Source organism: Acinonyx jubatus, chromosome E4, assembly GCF_027475565.1.
Source record: "Acinonyx jubatus isolate Ajub_Pintada_27869175 chromosome E4, VMU_Ajub_asm_v1.0, whole genome shotgun sequence".
Lineage (NCBI taxonomy): Eukaryota > Metazoa > Chordata > Mammalia > Carnivora > Felidae > Acinonyx > Acinonyx jubatus.
The window spans coordinates 14,918,503-14,942,500 of record NC_069395.1 but is presented as its reverse complement, the minus strand read 5'-3'; the positions used below and the strand labels follow the sequence as shown (position 1 = coordinate 14,942,500).

The 23,998-nt window shown below is 39.5% G+C and overlaps 1 protein-coding gene across 13 annotated transcripts in view; it reads right to left on the bottom strand.

The window, feature by feature from the left end:
- ESRRG (estrogen related receptor gamma) overlaps positions 1–23,998 on the bottom strand; it is a 624,471-nt gene that overhangs the window by 178,325 nt on the left and 422,148 nt on the right. For all 13 annotated transcript variants that reach the window (XM_053208859.1, XM_027074972.2, XM_027074969.2 and 10 more), the window contains one exon: positions 2,914–3,329. In XM_053208859.1, the coding sequence (XP_053064834.1) occupies positions 2,914–3,316 (403 nt within the window). In that variant the 5' untranslated portion in view covers positions 3,317–3,329. The remainder of the gene's footprint in view (positions 1–2,913; positions 3,330–23,998) is intronic.

Sequence of the window (23,998 nt, the reverse complement as noted above, 5' to 3'; positions counted from 1 at the left end):
CATGCTAGTGTCTATCTAGCTCACAGTAGGTTCTCAGTAAATATTTGTTGAGTAAAGGCGGGTGGTTTTCATGGTGAGAGCCTCTTGCTTATAGAAGCATACACAGCATTTGTTAATTTATCCCAAAATATTTGCTTATCTCTGTGTAGTTAATTCCAGAGCTGTATAAACTGGATAAACAAAATCAAGTCACTACCAGTTTGAATTTTTAGATACTCCGTAATGTAAGTATTCTAATACCTTTGGACAATGGCTACTAAGAACCCAAAGATTTGAAATGCGTTTTCATTCTCAAGTTTTACAATGTTAGTAAATAAACTGAAGATATTTTTCAGATGCACAAGAGTGGAAGCAAAACATTGTTTTTACTTACTTTACCTATGATTTCACATTTCATTTTATCCTTAAACATCCCGTGAGGTAGGTATCAATGCCTTCAATTTATAGATGAGAAAAAAGAAAACAAAGATCCAGTGGATAAAGGGTTTTTGTAAGAAAATGCTAATAAGATATGGCAATGATGAGCCCTAAAATATGAAGATACAGCCATGAAAATATTTAGGTTACTCGGGGCGCCTGGGTGGCTCAGTTGGTTAAGCTTCCAACTTCAGCTCAGGTCATGATCTCACAGATCGTGAGTTTGAGCCCCAACCTGGGTTCTGTGCTGACTGCTCAGCACCTGGAGCCTGCTTCAGATTCTGTGTCTCCCTCTTTCTCTGTCCCTCCTCCACTTGCTCTCTGTCTCTCTCTCTCTCTCAAAAATAAATAAACGTTAAAAAAAAAAATTAAAGTCTGATATAAAACAACAACAAAAAAATTAGGTAATTCATATTTACTCCATACTAACCTGACTTGTGTTCTTCAGTTAAAACTATGAAAGGTTATGAAAAAGTAAGGCTTAAATATCCACTCTATTATCTAAGAGTTAATGATGTCTTGAAAAACTGTGATCCTAAGTAAACAGCCACAAATCAAGGAAGCTATGGAATAGACACAGAAGTAAGGGAAATTGTAAAACCCAATCCACTAAAGACCTTTACTGAAATCTTCAGTGCAACTAACAGACAAGACTTGCCTCCCAGCTGCTCTAGGAAAAAAAAAAAAAAAAAAGGTGGGAGATTACTGTATGTACAAATAAAGGGTTTCCTGATCACCTTTTGTTAAAAATTTAGGATGAGAATTCAACAAACATAATCTCATCTGCACTTTAAAAATCAGTACATCACAAAGCTATTAAACTGATTTCAGTTATGTCCAAGGATGGGCCATTAGCAGACGATGGTCAGTCATTGGTGGTTATCAGCAGCACCATGGTAGACATCAAACTCGGCTGAGTATCAGAATCACCTGGAAGATTGCTGGGCTCACCCCCACAGATTCCGATTGGGGTGATGTGGGATGAAGCTTTTAAATAAATTCCCAGGTGACAGTGATACCACAGGTCCACTAGAGATACTCTGAGAAACCATTTATTTATAGAACACAGCACAGGAGAGGGTGGTGATTTCTAAACTTGGCTTTACTTAAACATTAAGTGCGAAGCTTTCGGAAATCCCTCCTTTGCCCTTGCCACACCCAAAGCCAGTTAATTCAGAATTTGGGGGTACGAGCCCTGGCATCAGTATGTTTTCAGTCTCCAGATGATTCCAGTGAGCTGGCAAAGATGAGAACCACTGATATGTGGGAAGACATACATGTATCCAAAAAATGGCTGTCTTTTAAGAAGAAAACATTTTGGGATGCCTGGGTGGCTCAATCAATTAAGCATCTGGACTCGATTTTTTCCCAGGTCACCATCCTGCGATTTCTGAGATTGAGCCCTGCATTGGGCTCTATGCTGACAGTGTAGAGCCTGTTTAGGATTCTCTCTCTCCCTCCTCTCTTCCCCCGCCCCCCTCCCTCAAAATAAATAAATAAACATTAAAAAAAAAAAAGAAAACATTTTGTAAGCCACTGAGAATAGAATTGCTGATGAGCTGAGAATCCTCAACAGTTACTCTCTTTCCCCTATTTTCTTCATATCACAAAGGACCTAAAAAAGTGAAAATTATAACTTCCTGTGAGAATATATATCTATGGCTTTTAACATGAGTGGAGCTCTGTATTTGTGGATTACTAGTTTAAATGAGCACATACAAATTTCAGTCATATTTTCCTACAATTATGTTGTTATTTATAAATCTGAAAGTCTATGGAGGTTCAGATGTGTGTTATATATGTGGGAGGTATATTTCATAATTAGGTATAATTTGGAAGACTTTTCTTTACAAATTCATTAAAAAGGTGAGGAAAGTATATCCAACCATAGGGAAAGAAGGAAGGTAGGAGACAATTAAATTGTGTAGACGAGTGGTTCTCAAAGCATAGATCCTGGACTAGTATAATCAGCATTACCTGGTAATTTGTCAGAAATATAAATTCTTGGACTTCTACTCCAGATGTAACAAGTCAGAAACTCTGAGGGTAGGGTGACCTGTATTTTAACAAGATCTCAAGGTGATATTGGTACACACTCAAGTTACCACTGCTCTAAAGTATCTATTATTTTCATGCCTCTGTAAGAAGAACCAAAGAGGCAAAAACACTATGGATCCAGTGTGTATTTGTTTAGTTGCAACACAGACCTACATTGCTCTGATAATAGCTGTGTTTTTTAACACATAGCTTAATATCATTCCATCATTAGGGCTTAATAGTGAAAGCAGAATTCTTAGGGGGCATATCTGGGGGAGTTTATTCTATAATCCCTCCACAAGCTATTGTAATCTATTTCTATTTTGTACTCAAGATAGAATTGAGACTGTAAAACTTGATTATCAAGGATAAGAACTAAGAAAAACCAGCCAACCAACCACCAACCATCAACCTGAGGCTGGACGAGGGTGGGGTATTATTCCCAGGTGCAACACTAACCTTGAATCGTCCTCTTGAAGAATGCTTTGCAGGCTTCACATGATGCTACCCCGTAGTGGTACCCAGAAGCAATGTCACCACACACTAAACACAGTCTCTTGGGCATCGAGTTGAGCATGTATTCACACTTGGTCTGGGGATCTTCAACAATGGTGCTGGAGCAGTCATCATACAGTTTCCTGACAGGCCCACTACCTCCTAGGATAGGAGCAGAAGGGTAGAGAGGTGGCGAGTCAAGTCCGTTCTGATGGCCATTCATGGTTGAACTGTAGCTCCCGCTGGCGTCTGAGGAGCCACCTGGGCTGTGGTGGTTGACACTGTCCGTCAAGGAGGCCGGGCTGGAGGGTTCCGTCTTGATGAAGGACGAACAGCTGGAATCAATGTGTCGATCTTTGTTTGACATTCTGCAGAGAAGCCTGAGATGTAAGGAGATACAAACGGAGAGGGAGAAAGAGAGAGAGAGAGAGAGAGAGAGAGAGAGAAGGAGAGAGTGTTAAACATAGAAACAAAAACAGGTAGAAACAAAAAGAAGGTGAAAAAAATAGAGAGAAAGTGAAAGGGAAGGATGAAAGGAGGGGAAAAAAATAGAAGAATTCATATGTTAAAGACATTGCTCTTTGAGAGCGCTGCCTAAGAGCTGGGACTACACATCATTCATTCCCTAGTCAATATCTCTTGTTCTACAAGAAGGTAATCAGCATAAGGGCATGACAGGGTTACATCAAAGTGCCCAGACAGGCCATAAACAAAACCTCTAACGGGTCCAATTCCTTTTATTTTACCTTTCTCCTGGAAAACCACTGTCAATACTCTAGATTCTAAATTTGCCGCGGAAGAGGAGTGATTTAAAAGTCTATATCATTTCCAAAATTGGATTTATCCTCACTCTACTTTTCCCTCCCATGTTCCCATGCTGCAATCATTTTATTATGAGCAGAATCAAACTTTTATTTTCAAGACCGAACAGATGATTCCTCAGCTCTGTAATTACAGTTTGTCAACATGCTTCCATAAGCATAACTGTGTCTCTTATTGATCTGACTAAGACACATAGGGAATATATCCTCAATCACTTCACTTCTTTATTTAAATCGCTCTATTTCATAGCCATTTAGCAATACAGAAAGACATCAAGTATAAAATTCTTGCCAAGATGTACGGATAATTTCCTAGAGCCCACAAAACTTAGTGAAACGATCACCTACACGGATTAATAAACATGTGCGTGTGTCTGTGTGATTTGCCATTGGTTAAGAGGTGAGTGAAGAAAAGCCATTTGAGCCTTCAGTACACCTGGGAGTCCATAAATCTGATACTTTGTATTATATTCAGCAAACTAGGAATGTATCAAATTTTGTCCTGAAAATTGAGATTTGGGATGCTCTCTTTCCCCCCCTTCTTTTGGCCTTTTAACATCATACCTCCTAAAAGGAAATATGATGAGGCATCCAATCTGACAAATTATCTCTCTTATCTAGAAGAAACATATTTCCCCTCTTTCTTTGTTGGACCCATAAGTGACTAAATTTCTGAAGAGGTAATTAGATGAGAAGATATAATTGGTCCTATTTTCTTTCCGATTAGCCATAGTGCAAAACCCCTTTTAGCAAAGTCTCTAAGAACATTTTGAGAGCCTGCCATAGAAAGAAGAGGTGACAGTTGAGAAGGGGACTTAGCTAATTGCTTCCCAGTGGAAAGTTGATTTATAGGAATCCCACAGGGTAATGGTCATTCACTAGAATTTGGGGGAGTAGTCACAATATAACCAACGGGATGCAATTATCTCCTCTACTATAAATCTAATGATATTTCATCACTGCCCAAATTTCATGTCCTCCTCCGGCCCCCCCTTCCCCCACTGTTCTGTTAATTCAAACTAAAAAAATATATATATATATATATATAAAATCTCCTATCGGGAAATGCTCACTTCACTGCTCCAAGAAGGCAGTCTCCAAAGCAGAGCATTAAGAGCAAATATTTGCCTCTTAAACAAGTACGTTGCACACTGGAAATTTTGTTCTGCCTTCTAAAGTAAAACGGTATCAGGAGGTGAAGAAAGCAAACGGGAAGAAGAAATCCACAAAAATATCTTCGCACTTTCGCCCACCCACCCGTGTTGTCCTTTCCTCAAGAGCTAGTGAAAGAAAAAATATCCCCCTCACCAGCCTGAACTACGGCGTCCTCTTCCTTCTGCATCTGCTGCCTTGTACCCGTCACTGTTAATGAGCGCTGTAATTAATAGATCGCTCTCCTTGTCTCCCTGCTTGCACTCTGGGCTAAGCACTTTTCCTCGAGTCAACGTTTGAAAGAAAGCGGGTCGGCACTGACTTACAGCAGCCCTGCGAATTCCTTTTAATTTAGAGCACTTACCCCAGCACTTCACTTATTACCTTATAATTACTGGACGGCTCGCACATACATTATGATCTTGGACTAGCGTTAGAAGTTATTAGGGTACTAAAACATGGTTGCTCCCCTTTCCTCTCTCTGGCACTGAATTTCTCGCAGCTATGACAATTAACTCTTTCGCCATCTGCCCTTAAGGCACCATTCTTTTCCTCCCCCCCCCCCCCCCGTTTTTTTTGCAGAGGAGAGCAGCTTGATCACAAAATATCCCTAGTCTTCTCCAGGCCCTCTTTTCTGTGTCTCTTTTTTCTTGTACCATCTATGGTCAATTTCACCCCAATTTTCTTTCCCTCTGGCTCTTTCTCATGGACTTCTAAAATCCACAGAACTCTTGATTAAGAAACAAGACCAGGGGCTCCTGGGTGGCTCAGTCGGTTAAGTGTCTGACTTCAGCTCAGGTCATGATCGCACACTTTGTGAGTTTGAGTCCTACACTGGGCTCGCTGATGTCAGTGCACAGCCCATTCAGATCCTCTGTCTTCCTCTCTCTCTGCCCCTCCCCCACTCGCACTCTCTCTCTTTCTCAAAAATAAATAAACAAATTAAGAAGAAAAGACAGAAAGACAGAAAGAGACAGAAAGAACGAAAGAACGAAAGAACGAAAGAAAGAAAGAAAGGCCAAGAATTTCTTTCCCGTTTATGGAACAGTTACTTTCTAAGTCACCAAATGTTTATGTGTCAAATGCGTGTTGTTAAAGCCCTGAAAAACAGGGAGTCTCCAGCCAGCTGTCTGGTCCAAAATCTCAACCCATAACTTTGCAATTACCTGCATGGAAGCAAGGAGATTAGGAAGTTAAGTTGTCAGGGAAGTCTCTGGGCAGTGGCAATATCTCTTCCCACACAAGGTCTGGCTACTGCAGCAGTGAATGAAACTGATCAAACTGGATTGGTGCCTTAGGTTGTACCTGTTTCTTTTCAGACAATGAGCTCCTGCCTTAATTAGTATCTTTTGCCCAGTGGAAGTTATAATAGTCAGAGTTGCCATTTATCAAGTGCTTATTATGTGGCAGGCACTGGCCTGAGCACCTTACTAGTATCACCTCATTTAAGCCTCAGGACAACCTTAAGAGGGAGATATCCCTCTTCAGGAAACAAAGCCTCAGACATCACACAATCTCCAGAAAGTCATACAGCTAGGAAATGGGAATTCCAGGATTGGAACTCAGGTCTGATGCCAAAGTCCAGTGCAGAAATGTCTTGAAGTTGGGGAGCCTGGGTGGCTCAGTCAGAGCACCCAGACTCCTGATTTTGGCTTAGGACATGATCCCAGCATCGTGGGATCCCTGCATCAGGCTCTGTGCTCAGCATGGAGCCTGCTTGCGATTCTCTCTCTCCCTCTCTCTCTCTAAAAAAGAAAAAAGAAAAATAATTGAAGACAAAGAAGTGTCTTGAAGCCAACAGACTTCTTGAAGGTGTTCACAGATCTTTTTGTTTTTTAAAGCCAAGCAAGCAGGGGTAGGAAGTGGTGCACATGGAGACCTACTATACCCGCAGCTCACCTATGAGCAGAGACGGCCGAGATGGCCACCCCACCGGCTAGAGGTCTGCTGTAATCGAGTCACCCTCTCCAGTGTTGGGAGTGACACCTCAGCAGAACTTCCGAAAGAACACAGTTGTCTCCTAATTACCACTTAGCTCATTACATCGAACACTTCCTAGACACCATTACATTATACCCTAAAACTACAGTGGGTCTTAATTCTCTTCCTCTCTGTCTCTGAAATTCTACAGCTCTATTATTCAAGCCTGAAATATTCACAACTATCTATAAATTCAATTGTCAGCTGGTGGGTTTTATTCTAGACTTCACTTCAATCTAAAATTAGAGGCACTAAAATTCACATTAACTCTAAGAGGAATGTAGTGAATAAGACTTTATTTCAAAAGAACACCTTTTTGTCAGAAAGAGCCATTTTCAAGATGATGGCTTTATCTGTAGCCAAAGAGAATAAGCCCAATTCCACATTGTGCTGTTAATGCAGGAATTTTAGGTCACATTGGATTAATAAAAATCTAAATTTAGTTAAGAATTATGAATAGAAATAACATGGGTAGAAAATTGTGGGAAATGTTTATTTTAAAGCCTCAGTACAGTTGCTTTTACTTTATAATTTTAAGAGGAACGATGAGAAGCACAAGGGAGACGAGACTTCCCAGAAGACTTCTGAGGGAACGCCCTGAGAATAAACCGGAAGAAGAAATAGCTATGTCAGACTAACATTGTCTTTTTTGTGTAAGAAACTGAATTTGAGGGATTTAACAGCCTTCCTGAGGTCTGGGTAAGTCCAGTCCTTTATTACACATGTTTAATATGGTTTGAAATATAGTCTCAATAATTCTTTCTTTTTAAGTTTATTTATGTATTTATTTTGAGAGAGAGAGACAGAGAGCAAGCAGGGGAGGGGCAGAGAGAAGGGGAGAGAGAATCCCAAGCAGGCTCTGCCTTGTTAGTGCAGAGTCCGACATGGGGCTCGATCCCACAAACCCTGAGATCATGACCTGAGCTGAAATCAAGAGTCGGATGCTTAACAGACTGAGCCACCCAGGCGCCCCTAGTGTCAATAATTCTGATGATCACACTTCCAAAAGGACCTTGGTGCCTCGCCTTGCCCAAGAGTCGGTAAGGGTAAAATTTACCTTTGGTGCTAGATATTAATGATCAGGCAAATGCAACTTCTTATTCGCTGGACTATTTCAAAGTGTAATTTTTGAAAGTTAATTAACTGTGTTAGATGTGTGCATGTATAGAGAGAAAGAAAGAATAAGAATCAATTAAAGTGGTTGCTGTAGGGGGAAACAAGAAGATAATCTGTAAGTTAATATTCAATTTATATTATAATTATCAGGCTTAATTGTTTTCAGAGATCCTACCTAGATACAGGTAAATGGGTGACCTTGAATGAATTGCCATGAGTTAGAATTTCCACATGCTTACATAGATGCCCAACCGTGGTGGTCTACATTCCACAGAAGCTTAGCCAATACTTTTGTTTAAATGCTGGTATATCAATAATGTCCTATAGTCATATAGAACATACACACTTCATCAACAGATAAGTTCTTAAACAGCTATATTTCATCCTTTACATATTATACAAACTCAAAATTATTTGCTGCTTTATTTCCCTACTTAAAAAAAAATGGTGCATGAAATTCTCATAAAGAACATATTATGTGCAGGTCTTGTCTGGATTTCCCGGCTGTTATATTAAGACAAGGTTTTTTTTGAAACGTTTATTACATCCATACCAAGGACAGACACCTTAATAAGCTGAAAAAATGCCGGCTAAAGACATCACTATTTTATTTTCTTCCTTGTCATCCTTAAGAGCCCCAGAGGGTACCCATCTGCATTATAAACTCCACTTTATCAATTTATATCCAAACATTTTAGGAAAGCACACTGAAGCCAGCAAGCTCACAAGTTCACAAATGCACAGAGAAATACGAAGACGGTGCCCTTAGCTTTCTTACTGAATGACAGAATTTCAGGGTTTGAAAGGAAGGTTTTCAAATCCTGACACCTAAACACTACCTATTCAAAATAGGCATGAATCTATGAGGACTGGTCAGTTTTCTACCTTCTGAAACATCAGATTAAATATTTAAGTATTTTTATTTAAATTTAAAGAACAAAATATTAAAAAATATATATCAGCCTATAGGCTTTTTTTGTTTTGTTTTAATGTACATAGAAGGAAACTTCCAAGACTTATGCCAAGCTTCCAAGTCGTAAGTCCTAGGCTTCAGAATCCATGACCCCAGCAGCTCCCTTAGCAGCCTGAGTTACAGCTTCAAGCATGCTACTTTACAATGAGCTTCTTTTTTTTTCTTTTCCTGCTTCAACTAATTGCACTCTCGTAAAGTGGCAAAATGTGAATCACTTAGTAACAAAATGGGCACCAGCTGCTATTGTCAGAGAATGGTGATGCTGAAGAAAGGGAAAGCAACCGAATGAAGTGTCATGTCAGAAATCAACTGTGCAACGTGTGATTTGAGAAAACATGACTACTTTACAGAGACAGGGTGTCATTATGGCATCACAGTAATACGATGCTTTGACAACTACTGGGTCTAACATATCATCATTGCATTAAGGTACACTGGCTTAGTTGGGAAAGGAAAAGAAAGGATTTTTTCTTTTAATAAGAAATATCTTAAGGCCTGCCTGGTTAACCTAACGAAAAGAGATCATTAATTGTAAAGGAAGAATTGTAAATCCTGACCCACAACGCTCAGAAAGATTAAAACACACATGCACATATATGCATACACACTTCTGTATAATTTTAGACCTTCTTTAATAAACCTTGAGGCCCATCTCATGGAACAGATTTCTGCGTAACAGGGTCACATCATCTAGTAATGGTGATTCTTTGAATAAATAACTTGTGCATTTAGTCTAAAAGAACTTACTCCATCAAGAACAAGAGTAAGCAAACAGCTCTCTGTGGAGCTCCTATCAGCTTGAATTGCTGATAGGAGATGTCGCTAAGCAGTGTGGGGACATGAAGGCAGCTCCCTAAAATATGATCAGGGCCCCCTTTAAAGCCAAAAGCTCCCCTAATTCTGTAAGAGGCTGTACACTACACCAAAAAAAAAAAAAAAAAAAAAAACAAAAAAAAACCTGTCAGAATTTCAGACAATAAATGAGAGACTTTTAATTCATTTCTACACACTCATTGAAAAGAAAACATACCGTTAAATAAAATCTTGGAAAGAAGAAAAGAACCCTGTGAAAACAACTGCATCCCTAATGACAAAACCAAGACCTAGAAGGATCTCGCAGAAATGCCACCTGCTTTTGGGGTGTTAGAGCTCAATGATCCCCTCTTTTTCAATTTTGATCTGACACCACGTTGGTTTGACCATCCTGGTTTAGGCCTTGAAATCCCATGTCCTGGAAACCCCTCAGTCCCTGGTTAACCAGGATGGTTGGCTATGCAATCTGACAGGACTACAGAACCTCATACCTCCACCTGCGTTATACCGAAAACAAAGGAAGGGAAATGGAGAATATTCATTTTCAGCAATGAAGGCCGAGAAAGTTGGTTAGAGAAACGCACCAATAAGCCAATAAGCGTAAGCGCATGCAGCCTGACAAGACTGGGATGCTGTAAGCATGTGTGTTAGAAAGTAACCATACACCGCATCCCATGTCAGTGGGCCCCATGCAAGGTGAAGGCCACTGCTGATCACCTTGTTAAGTTATCTGGACTATTTTAGATGTAGGAAATTGCAGTAGCTTCAATTTGTATTGCCAGGTGATTTCTGGTGCTTCCTGGTTGATAAACTTTATTAATGGGAAAAGAAATGGTGCTGTGATATCACAATGTGTTGCACATTATGATTGTTGACAGTTTCTGTATTTAAGGATTCGATCTGATGCAGAGGCGCTTAGTAGTGTAATTTATCCTTAGCTTGTTTTCTTGGACCTATTTCAATCTAGGGGTGAACATCCCTTGTTTATAGCTCTGAATACAGTAAGTGAGCTATAGGCAAATCAATAAAACTGTTAAATGCATAATAATATTGGGTAATTGCATACATGATGTTTTGCATAATTAACTGTCTGAGCTTTTCTTTAATATAATGGGCACTCACGTAATATAGAGTAGCTATAAGTCTATAAAATATACACAGTTTATATGAACCATGATTCTGCTTAAAACTCTGGCTAATCATCTACATCGGCTTTGAAGGGAGAGCTCTCCTCCACTGCCAAGTCCAAATCAATTCTTATGACATTACTTTATAACTAACATGATATTTAACTGATGATGGCTATTAGCTATTATACAGATTGCATTCAAGAAGTGTAACAGTAGGGGGAAAATACCATTTAGTTTAAACAAACTTCTGCCGTGTAATCAATATTATTGAGGCAAATTAAGTGTTTTAACAAGTGTGTATATTTACCCTAATGCAGCTTAATTAACTATATCCTGACAACTGCCCAACTCCATGACACCTATAGATGTTAAAAGAGAATCTCAAGAAATGCCTAGTCAGAAATTCAAATGCACAACAAGCACAACAGAAGCACAATCAAGGACAATTGTGACCCCTACAAATATTTCTTACCTTAGGCAAGTTACACTCCTAGGACCAAAAGCCCTAAGGACCAGAAGGGTTTTAGAATAGTATCCCCTTCTGTCAACCCACTTGGGTAGCAAATGGGTCACTAATCCCAGGGTAGAGGGAAAGAGCTCTGGGCAGGAAGTGGGAGACCACTGATAGAAAGGAAGGTTAGTATCGGGTAAAAACTACATGAGATAAATCATCAAAATGAAGCTTACGATATATGCTGAATGTAACATTTATTCGGTCTTGGAGATTTACTATGCCATGAGGAGACCTCCTTCGCAGTAAGCTTTCCAGAGAAAAGAAATAGTCTCCTACTTCTACAAATCTCTGGTCTTTCAAACAGAAATATGGATCAATAAAGTTTGCTTGTGTTCAGACAATTCCGTTTTCAAGCAGTCAAGGAGCACACTGAAGAGGAAAAGCAGACACAACAGGAGGGGACTGACAGCTAAATGGAGGCCTTCTCACGGCATCTCACTAGAGGAGAAATAAACAGACATTCAACTCATAGAAAGTCTATGCACTGATCTTTACAAATTACAATCGAATATAGACGCTTTACACACACAGACTCCAGTGATGGAGTTCACAAATCAAATCCAGGTCAATGAGAGCTCAGGCTGACTGAATTTTCCTTTCCTGTTCTCTTTGCTACACTGAAATCGCAAAATAGGAATGTTACCAGGCGTTGCGGCAAAAAATATTGAGACCGTGGTCTTGATGTCACCCTTTACTCATTAAGAAAATGTTTTGCAAAAGCAATTACGATGACCAACAAACCTGCTGCCTCCACAGAGATAGGCCAGTTCACTTGCAGTGGAACTTGAAAACATACCCGAAAATTGGGTGAGTCGCAGTGGTGAGAAAATTTAAACGCTGAAAAGGAATCATAGTCGAAATAAAGGTTGCTGTGAGCGCCTGTGAACATCTCTATGCTAGTGGGAGATTCATAGCACAACCAGAGATAATAAACCACATCATTCCCTCTTGGACAAGTGGTTAAACTATATTTATACTTTTAACTTAATAGCTTAGTCTGCAGCAGTTAACATCTGGATGCAAATGCAGCTGGTCCTGGGTGATCTATGACAGCAGCAGAGGTTATGATTATATTCAGTTGGTATCAGGTGTTGTTCAGCTGAAGCAGGAGAGTGGGGGGAGGCAGGGAGGAGGAGAAATCGCTAATTATTAATCCTAAATCTTCCTCTGCCCTCCTTTTTTAAACATTTCAATGAGCTAGCTGCTTGAAGAGAAAGTGAAGCTGAAACACAAGGACACCATTCGCAGGTAAAGGAAAATAACATACATACACACATACATTTAATTCAAGCCATGGAAATGACGATTTTGCTCTGTGGCGGAATGGGGTTTGTAAAAAGGGATTATGCGGCAGTGAGAGGCATCCAGTGAAGCCAAGGAAAGCCATCCACAGGCCCCAAGCCCAGATAGGAAGGACTTGCTTGGTGTTTGTTATTCAAAGATCCAAAAACAAACATGCAGAGAAACATTCCTAAATCTTCTTTGCAATTCTGAAAAACGGATTAAAAAAAAATTTTTTTTAACATTTATTCATTTTTGAGAGACAGAGACAGAGTGTGTGGTGGGGTGCAGAGAGAGAGGGAGACACAGAATCCAAAGCAGGCTCCAGGCTGTCAGCACAGAGCCCAATGAGGAGCTCGAACTCACGAACCGCGAGATCATGACCTGATCTGAAGTCAGAGGCTTAACCGACTGGGCCACCCAGCGGTCCCTAAAAGTGGTCTTAAAAAGTACTACACCAGGGTTCCCACAGCTTGCATGTCTTCTTTCTTCTTTCCTCTTTCTCAGGGACTTGAGGATGTAGGAAATGTGGGTTCCAGCTCCAGGTCTGGCACTGTGTGACCTGAGACAAGTCACTGCTCCACTCTGACCTTCAGCGTCTTCGCTCGCTAAACAAGAGGGTTCAACCTACAGGTTTTCTAAAGTAACTTCCGCCATTTTGTAAAAATCATATTTTACTCAAATAAAAACCTCACTGGCCTGTGACTCAGATTAGACCTGAGAGGATGGGCTGCTGAACTAATGCACACTCCCTATACTTCCTTTTCTTCGGCTGCTGCTGCGCTCGCCTACCGCTCAGGGCCACGGCATTATACGGGCGCGCATGCGCGTGTGTGTTGCAGGAGAAGGAATAATTACAGAAACAACTTGCTACGTAGCAGTGAAACTACAGCAACGACATTCAACTGAGGAATCATTCCCAGTGGGCTACAAAAGGACAAATAGAGCAGTGATAATTTTGGGGGAGCTGGGGAGCAGGACTCTTGGTTTTTCCTAGAATTGGTTCTCTTTTTGCTCATTACATTTTTGGTGGGAGGCGTTGGCGGAAAGGGGCAATTCCCGGCAATCAGTGTTTAAGTGAATGTTTGTCCCAGTGTGTGACACCACGCTGTCAGCAAGCAGCAGGGCGCCGCTGAGTTGTTACTACATTTGATTTGACTGCCAGTAGGAAGCTTCATTTCTACCAACTGTTAGTTGCTAGCGCAAAGAATCTTCTCTTCATTTCTGGAGTGATTTTTTTCCCCTCTCTTCCATTTCCTTTTCCTTGCTATGTGGTCAGGCCAAATGCCACGTGGGTTTCTAAGACAAAACCTGAGTACTTGTCTCCTGAGCTTGAGACGGGACGACGTGGAGATAAAGGGTCCATGCAATTTGTTCAATATTTCTAGTCTCTCATTTACAGTCTGCATTTTAATTCTGATTTCCTAGCTCATCACAAGATCAACCCAGAGACAGCAATACTCCTTCTGCCACACTGTGGTCACATCTTTTTACTTGGTGGGGTTTATTTTAGCCAATGGAGCAGCCTTTATTAACGCAAGAAAGGAAGGAAGGAAGGGAAGGAAGGAAGGAAGTAAGGGAGGAAGGGAGGAAGCGAGGAAGGAAGGAAGGAAGGGTGTTGTCATTCACCTTCTCATGAAATATTGTTGAAATAATTGCTATTTTTGGTGACTGCTCTGACGATTTCTACAATTTTTCTTATTTGGTTAATTTTACTATAGCACATGGAAGCCTCTCCCCTTAAAAATAATGATTTAGGTAATTATGATTCTCAAATAGTGCCTTTGACAACAACTTCTGACAATGAAAAGCATCTTTAGAAACAACAAAAGCATATGCAGGAGTAACGAGGGTAGGGAAAAAAACAAAAAGAAGAAGAAAAATCCCTCAGAGATATTAAGAAAATTCAGGCTGAATGGAAAAGTAATTAACACTAAAGAGCTAAAACTGTAATTAAGAAAATTTTCATTAAGGGGAAGCAGGTGAGTCTGCTTTTCTAAATATGACAAGGTGCTGTGTAAAAATAAAATAGAAGTAGGTTTCGGTGAGTGGAGCAGGAAAGCCATGTCTTTAACCAGATCAAATTCTCGAAATTGGCTGTCAAGACAGGATTGTTGTGATTTATACCCGTCTATCAAGTGCACGGACGGGAGAGACAGAGAGAACAGAGGCAAGCTGCTGTCGCTTCCATTCGCAAAGAACTTTTAATTTCCACAGCACCATCTGTTACCAAATCTAATTCACATTCCCCCTTAATCTGGTTTAGTTCCATAATACTAATTCTTCCCCAACCCCTATGAACACAACCACTGAAAAAAAAAAAAAAAAGGAAAAAAAAAAAGGCTTTGGCTCTTGGTGAGTGAGAAATTGAATATTATAGAGTTAAGGTGTTAAGGCTCCGGTGACTTAAGCGAAGCATGCTCTTCTCCATTAAAATGTATTCCTGGTAAAGGGATTTGTTTTCAGCCAATGCAGAGATATGAAATTGTTCATATTTGGGGTAAAAAAAAATGCTGATATAAAAGTAGGCTGGGGACATGAAAGCAGAGGTTGTCATAAAATACAATTGTTGTCAAGTTTAGTCACTTTCAGAACTGGCTATAAAATCACTTTGTCATGGTTTTCACATAGAGAAAGCCTGAAATTGTATTTTTGTTAAGGAAACTCGAGAGAGTGATGTATATATATATATTCAGAAAGAGTAGAGCAGGGCAGGGGAAACACCTAGGAGAAATGGAAATGGAAAAAAATCATATATAATTTAAAATAAAGAGATGTCTATTGGTAAATGCGCAGTCACCTCCCTCGATCTAAGATTCTATTAGCACATACTTTTGATCCACCGTCATTTTCACTCTCAGCCAATAAGTGGCATTCACAATAATGAGGTTGTGAAGCTATAAAATTATAAAGTGCTTTCTGCATCAGAGAAAGATTAAACTATGCTCAATAAAGATTTAGTGTTAAATGTATTTTATTGCTTTCTAAGTCTGTGAAAATGTGTTATCTCTAAAGGCAATAGTATGTAAAGATCCACAGGCAAACATGACAAAATGAGAAAAGATACTGTTTGAATTCCCGGGGTGCGAAGTTTTGATTACACGTTTAATCAACTGGCTCACTACCTAACTCCAATGAACATTAGAAGAATCATCCTTTGGTTCTCTAAGCCAGTAGCGTAGAACACTAGCTGGGTTCCTTGATAACAATTCCTCAGTTTCAGTAAATAACTGGAGAGAGTGTGATGAAAATATTTATTTTCATAAGATTCGTGATTATCACCCATAAATACATTTTGTAGAGAAGACTTCAAAATGTAAAGTCCACCACTAAACTGATATTATCTCAACACTTAATTTAAAAAACCTGGGGGCACTGAGTGACTTAGTTAAGTGTCTGATTCTTGGTTTCGGCTCAGGTCACGATCTCATGGTTTGTGAGTTCAAGCCCCACACTGGGCTCTGAGTTGGCAGTGTGGAGCCTGCTTGGGATTCTCTCTCTCTCCCTCTTCTCTCTGCCTCTTCCCCACTCACTCTCTCGCTCTGTCTCAAATAAACAAACTTAAAAAAAAAATCCTAAGTCTGTTATTTAAAGATAAATACTTTCAGGAAACAATCTCTCATTTTACTGATGGAATCTTCTAATTAACCAGGTATACAGGTATTTTCAACTATTAGCTACAACCGAAGCCAAATTTTTAAGTGATATGGGAGATTATAAAAGGAGATAAACTGTTCACAGCATTGTAATAAACAAAAAAAAACTTGAGACTACAATAAATATGCTTATACACTCATGAACATCTATATATATCACCTATAAAAACATCAATGGGTGTCATAAACAAATATAAGTGATTGAAGATTATCAAGATGATAAAATATAAGACAACACTGTTAATGTTCTCAATATTCATTAAGGAATATGCTAATTCTGATATCCCTGTTATATGTAGCAATTTGTATTGTATGATTTTAGAGCTATAAATTAAAGCTATACAGTTATACATTATTACAGCTATAAATTAAAGAAACATTTTTATTTTCTTCACACTCATAAGAATGGCTAAAATTCCTAAGTGACACCACCTAATACTTGGGAGGATTTAGAGCAACTGCAACTCACGTAACATCACTGGGAGGGTATAAAATGGTGCAACCTTTTTGGAAAAAAAAATCTGGAAGTTCCTAATAAAGTTAAAGAGACACACCATATCACAACAATTCACTCCTAGATATTTACTAAGAATGAAAACACATGTCCACAAAAAAGAACTGTCCACGAATGTGTAATCACAGCTTTATTCATTATGGCCCTAAGCTGAAAACAAATCAAATGTCTGTCATCGATGAATACATAAACTGTAATATTATAGAAGCAACCAAATCCTGGTCAACAATAAAAAAAGAAATGAACTGTGGTAAATGCAACATGGCTAAACATCAAAGACATCCTGGTGAGCAAAACCAAGGCAGATACAAAAGAGTACATACTCGCAGATTCTGCTCACGTGAAGTTCTAGAACAGGCAGAACTGATCTGTAGGGATGGAAACCACCAGGGCTCTCTGGGGCAATGGGTGGGGAATAACTAATGGGAGGGAGGCATAAGGAAACCAGTGGTTGTGCGTGCTAGACGGATAACATTTGTCAAAACTTATCTAACTGTGCATGGAAAATATCCATTTTGTTGTATTTTTTATCGTATAAAGTTGATCCCCAAATTTTTTTAAACAGTAGGTTAAAACTCAGTAACTTTGTAACACCAGAAGTTTCCACTGATTCCCATGTCCTAAACCAGGTCTTGAGTCACCACATCCAGTACTTTGTCATCAACGCCTAGTTCTATATCTCATTCATACACAAGAACACAGCGGATCAGGGAAGGGAGATAGATACCTTATTCAAGGACACCCAAAATTAGAGGTGGAACCTAGTCCAAATTCCCGGTCTCTATCTCTTAGGCCAAATCTTTCTCTAACTTACTAATAAGGCAAAAGATGAAATCGAAATTAGACCCAAAGTGAAAAATATTGTATTGATCACAATGACAGATACCTTCCTGTATTCTGTTTTTACAAGCTCGTAAAATATTTGGGGGCACCTGGCTGGCTCAACATGTGACTATTGATCTTGGGGTCATGAATCCAAGCTCCACGTTGGGCCTAGAGCTTACTTAAAAACATAAAAACCAAATAAATAAAAGCTTACAAAATATGTTTCACTCTAAACACAAAATAATTCTGTGCATTCCTGAGGTCACACACCTGACTTCATTCCTCACTGTCTTCCCCCCAAAGCATGGCCCATGATAAAAGGGCCTTAGCAAGCATGCAACGTAGGAGTGCTAATGTGCTAATATGTCCTTGTTAAGTCAGTCAAGGTGGGCTTTGAAAAAAATGTTCTTTTGGTTTGGTTTTGTGTTTGTGACAAGGAAGCAGGTGTTATGGGAGATGGAATAAAGGGAAAAAAATGAGAATTTAAGAAGTGGAAATAAGAAAAAGGAGATTCGCCTTATTTTTTTTTAATATGGTTTGGATAGAAGTATAAACAAAATAAAAAGTCTTAGGGGAGAAGGTACAATCTATAAAACCTGAGTAGGTAAAATTATGCATTTCAAAAGAAATTTCTAGGCTGCCAGGAAAGAAACCTTGCAGAGTAACTTAAGCAATTTACCACATGCTTCCCAAGTAAGACTGTCTGGATGACTTTCCTTAGCAGAGAAGGAAACAAATCACAGAGTACATTTCTTCCCTTTTGAACTTCCATCCACACAGGTTGTAGTATTTAGTGCTAGCAAGGGAAAACGATGCGACTATAGAGCTAATACATATTTTCCTGGAAAGAGGATTCTGCAGAATAATAAAGTGCTGTGTATTCCTGAAGGCAAATCGGGACAAGCTCACCATCTGTCCCTTCCAATGGCTCTACACACTCTACAGGTTGACAGCCAATCCCCTCGACCAGGGAGTCCAGAGCTCCCCTTCCCTGACCAGCCTTCCTCTTCAGCCCCAAATCTCACCTCTGTCCACCTTGTACTTCCTACAAATGCTGTGCCTAACAATATGCAACTCCCCCCGCTGACCAGTTTTCCCTTCTTTCTGGAATGCCTCCCCCTGGCCCCTTGCTCCATCATCTGGCTAGCACCTAGTCATTAGTAAAATGCAACCGAGTTATTAAGTCTCCACAAGTCTTTCCTGACGCCCCTTCCCCCTGATGTTCCCACAATTCCATGAGCCTATTTCTGCATAGACACTTCACACATTGTTTTTAATGTACTGCTGACCCTTGAACAACAGGGGTTTGAATGGCACAGATCCACTTATATGCAGATTTTTTACAGTACAGTACTGTAAATGTACTCTCTCTACCTTATGCTTTAATTTTTTCTTGTTTTTCTAAAATTTTTTTAATGTTTATTTATTTTTGAGAGAGACAGAGCACAAGCGGGGGAAGGGCAGAGAGAGAGGAAGACACAGAATCTGAAGCAGGCTCCAGGCTCTGAGCTGTCAGCACAGAGCCCAAAACAGGGTTCAAACTCCCAAACAGCAAGATCATGACCTGAGCTGAAGTCAGACGCTCAACCGACTGAGCCACCCAGTGGCCCCACTTGCTATTTTTTTTTTAAGTTTATTTATTTGAGAGAGACAGAGACAGTGTGAGTAGGCAGGGACAGAGAAAGAGAGAGGAAGAGAGACAGAACCCCAAGCAAGCTCCATGCTGCCAGCACAGAGCCTGACATGGGACGCGAACTCACGAAACTGTGAGATCATGACCTAAGCTGAAACAAGGAATTGGACTCTTAACCAATTGAGCCACCTAGGCTCCCCTACATCATGCTTTTTTTAAAATAACATTTTCTTTTCTCTAGCTTACTTTATTGTAAGAATACAGTACATGATACATGTGCAAAATATGTGTCAATCGACTGTTTATCTTCTCAGTAAGGCTTCCAGTCAACAGTAGGCTATTAGCAGTTCAGTTTTGAGGGGAGTCCAAAGTTATACACCGATTTTCACCTGCATAGGAGGTTGGTGCCCCTAATTCCTGTGTTGTTCAAGGGTTAACAGTACGTATGCACATTTCTGTCCCTCCACTTGTGGAGGACTATGTGTTAATTATTTTTTATAAAGGGGCACCTGGGTGGCTCAGTTGGTTATGTGTCCAACTTCAGCTCAGGTCACGATCTCACAGTTCGTGAGTTCAAGCCCTACATCAGGTTCTCTGTTGTCAGCACAGGGCCTGCTTCGGATCTCCTGCTCCCTGCTCTCTGCCCCTCTGCTGCTCATGCTCTCTCTCTCTCCCTCAAAAATAAACATTAAATGTTTTTAAAAAATTATTTTCTATAAAAGTTCACTCTGTGGCTGGCTTGCTGAATGAATGAACAAATCAGGAATTCACATACATGGTAAAAGTGGTGGACTTTGAATTTTGGAGCACAAATTTCCTAAATTAAAATGTTGCTCATATAATCTCAAGAATCTGTGAGATAAACCATTAAGCATAGAAAAGCTTTATTTTTATATCTCCTTAGGTTACAGTAAACCTGCCAAGAGATTTGATTTAAAACAGAATGAAAAAAACAAAACAAAACAAAAATTCCTGCAGGGCAGAGTAGTAAATGATTATAAGGGTTTTAATTACAAGACCTGGCTTTGAGTTCACTTACACTGTCCTCTACCCACACGGGCTGTGACATATTATCTACAAACCTCAGTTGCTGAATCAGTTAATGGGAAGTGTATCTCACAGTGAATGTACTGGAAGATAAAATGAATATTACTTGCAAAGGCAGCATTGAATTTAGAAGGATATCAGTAAGCAAAAAGGAAAAGCATTGCAGGATGTAGAAGGATGACCGGAAGTGGGAGAGCGCAGGGTAGACTCAGAGAATGAAGGAGGCAGCAGTTCTGAAGGATAACTACAGGGGATTGGACTCAGCTAGGGGCTCAGAAAGTAGGTTATAACCAGATTGTGCAAGGTTCAAAATACTCCACTGCGCAGAGCAGATGTCATTTTGTAGGTGCTAGGAAGATGCTTAAGAATTCTGAGGAGAAAAGAGACAATTTGCGTTTTTATCAAACACAGTTGTGGCTGCAGCACTGTCCATGTATTCATTCATTTATCCCTGTTACATTTTAGGCATATCACCTGATAAAACAAACAGACCAGATCTCTGAACTCACAGTGTTTAAAGCCCAATTAGGAAGCTATTATATCCATCCAGATAAATGATGAGGAAATCCTGAATGAAGACGGTGGCAAAGAGAATGAAAACAAGGAGACAAATGTTATAAGCATCATCAAAAGAGGCTTTTGCACCCTTGGTGATCCACAAGTAATATATGAGTCAATCAAGCCAAAATGTCTTTGATAAACTAGAATGTTTTTATAAAGTATAACGTAAAAGCAAATTACAATTGATGTGATGAAACAGTTCTTAATCTTGACTGTGGTGATGGTCACAGGAATCTACATACACAATAAAATTACACAGAACTAAACATGCACGTGCGCGCGCGCACACACACACACACACACACACACACACACACGAATGCATGTGAAACTGCTAAAATCTGAATAAGGTCTGTGGACCGTATCAGTGTGAGTCTCCTGGTTGTGACACTGCACTATAACTGTGCAAGATGTCACCACTGGAGGAAGCTGGGGCATGGGTGTGGAGATGTCATGCAACTGCATGTGTCTACAGTAATCTCAAAAGATACTTTTTTAATTAACATTTCCTTGGAGGCATGGATTATAATCACCTATTTATTGGACTTTGTATTTTCAGCACTTTGTATTATGCTGAACTCATATGAGCTACTTAATAAATTTGTCATTTAATAGATTTCTGTTGAATGCATAAGTAAATAAACTGCAACATATTATGTCAACTAAAGGTATCATCATTTTTTACTCATGTTGCTATAAACTTGATCACATGGGTTTCAATGTCTGGCTCATCTGTCTTTATGACATTATTTAAATAACGAAACTATGGGGCACCTGGGTGGCTCAGTCGGTTGAGCATCCAACTCTTGATTTCAGCTCAGGTCATGATCCCAGGGTCATGAAATTGAACCCCGTGTTAGGCTCCATGCTAAGAGTGGAGCATGCTTAAGATTCTCTCTCTCTCTCTCTCTCTCTCTCTCTCTCTCTCTCTCTCTTCTTCTACCCTTTTCCGCCTTCTCACATGTGCTCTCTCTCTCTAATTAAAAAAAAATTGAAATTAATAGAGGGGAGCCTGGTTGGCTCAGTTGGTTGAGCATCCTATTCCAGCTCAGGTCATGATCTCATGGTTCATAAGTTCAAGTCCCGCATCCGGCTCTCTGCTGTCAGTGCAGAGACCACTTCAGATCTCTGTCCCATTCTCTTTTGTCCCTCCCCTTCTTTTTATACTCTCTCTCAAAAATAAAATAAACAATAAATAAATAAATAAGCAAATAAATAAATCTATGATTCTAGATACCAGTTAGTCAAGGTCATAAAGATGATGGTACAGATGATCCTCTATTCTGCTACTTCTCAAAGAGTATAGTGAATTCTCAAGATAATGCTAATTAATATTTACATGGTTGCATATGCCCCAGGAAGATATATGGAAACTTTTTTTTTTTTTCATTTTCTCTTTACTGTGGGAAAAAAAAAAGTTACAGTCACACATTTGTTCTCAAGACAACCTTGCGGAACAAATTTTATCTCCATTTTACAGATGAGGAAACAAGACCATGATAGAGCCAGAACCTGAACTTGAATTTTCTACGTCTTAATTCTGTACTCTGGGTTACAAAATGCTACACCACAAAGATTTCATACTTTATAACAGCCAACTAAATGTCAACTGTAGCCATATCTATAATTACTAACACTTTAATCCTCTCAAGATTTTGTTTTTCACTGCTTTAATTTTCTTAATTGTATACTCAAATAAGTGCTATGATGTATCTGTGATGACTACTGGAAGCCACAATAACAAAAAAGTGACCAAAATGAAACAAACAAAAAAAGTAGCTTCATTCTTAAATGACCAAGAACAAAGAAAAATAGTGTTAAGAAGTCAAAAGGACTGAGCAACTAGGCGCCTGGGCGGCTCAGTTGGTTAAGTGTCTGACTCTTGATTTCAGCTCAGGTCACGATCTTGACCTCCGTGAGATCAAGCCCTGTGTCAGGCTCTGCACTGACAGTGTAGAACCAGCTTGGGACTCACTCTCTCCCCCTCTCTCTGCACCTCCACACTTGCTCTCTCTCTCTCTCTCTCTCAGAATAAACATTTGAAAAAATTGTTTTAAATGACCGAGCAACTTAGAAAATACTATATTATTTATATGATAGAAAGGAAAAGGCTAAAGTGTGAATATTATTTAATTGCTACAGGATTACAGCCTTCTAATATAGGAGAAACAGACTGATTTCACAGCATGGAAAACCAGGGTGAGATATTAGGTAGAACTTCCTGGCCAATTAGTTGCTGCAATTAATTAACTGCATAAATATGCATAATTAAGTATATTAATGATCTCATTATGCCTCAGTTATCTGTTAATTAAAATGGGGGCATTAATTAATGCCTGTACTCTCTACTTCTCAGGAATGTTGAGACTCTAAAGTGAAAACAGGGGCACCTGGGTGGCTCAGTCTCGTTGGGCATCCAACTTCAGCTCAGGTCATGATCTCGTGGTTTGTGGGTTTAAGCCCCACGTCGGGCTCTATGCTCAGAGCCTGGAGGCTGCTTCAGATTCTGTGTCTCCCTCTCTCTCTGTCCCTCATGCACTTGCACGCTCTCTCACTCTCCAAAATAAATAAACCTTAAAAAAATTAAAAAAGAAAAAAATGGGAAAACAGATATGAAACTCTGTGAAAAACCTAAAGCGTTATGTAAATCTGAAGTGTTACTATAAATTTGCAGAGCAAATATCATTTTTAATCTTTGTAATAATTAAATCTGAAAGCAAATCTGCACCTAGTCTTGAAAGACAAACCCATACTTACCTGGTGTTCTCACAAAAAATTAGCCAACTTTGAGATTTGTTGTGATTTATACTTGTTTAAATAATTTGATAATGCATTCTGACTTTTACTGATTTTTCACCAACATTAGCTCACAATATCACACAAAATGATTGCCTTAACTTCTTAGTACCTGAGATTAAGAGGTTGTTTTTAGCAGAGCTTTAAAACCAGTTCACAAATCTTTAGTGAGTGCTACTAAGTACAAGAAACAGTGGCTGGCTGTGAAGAAGAATGGGATCTTTTACCAAAGGAAAA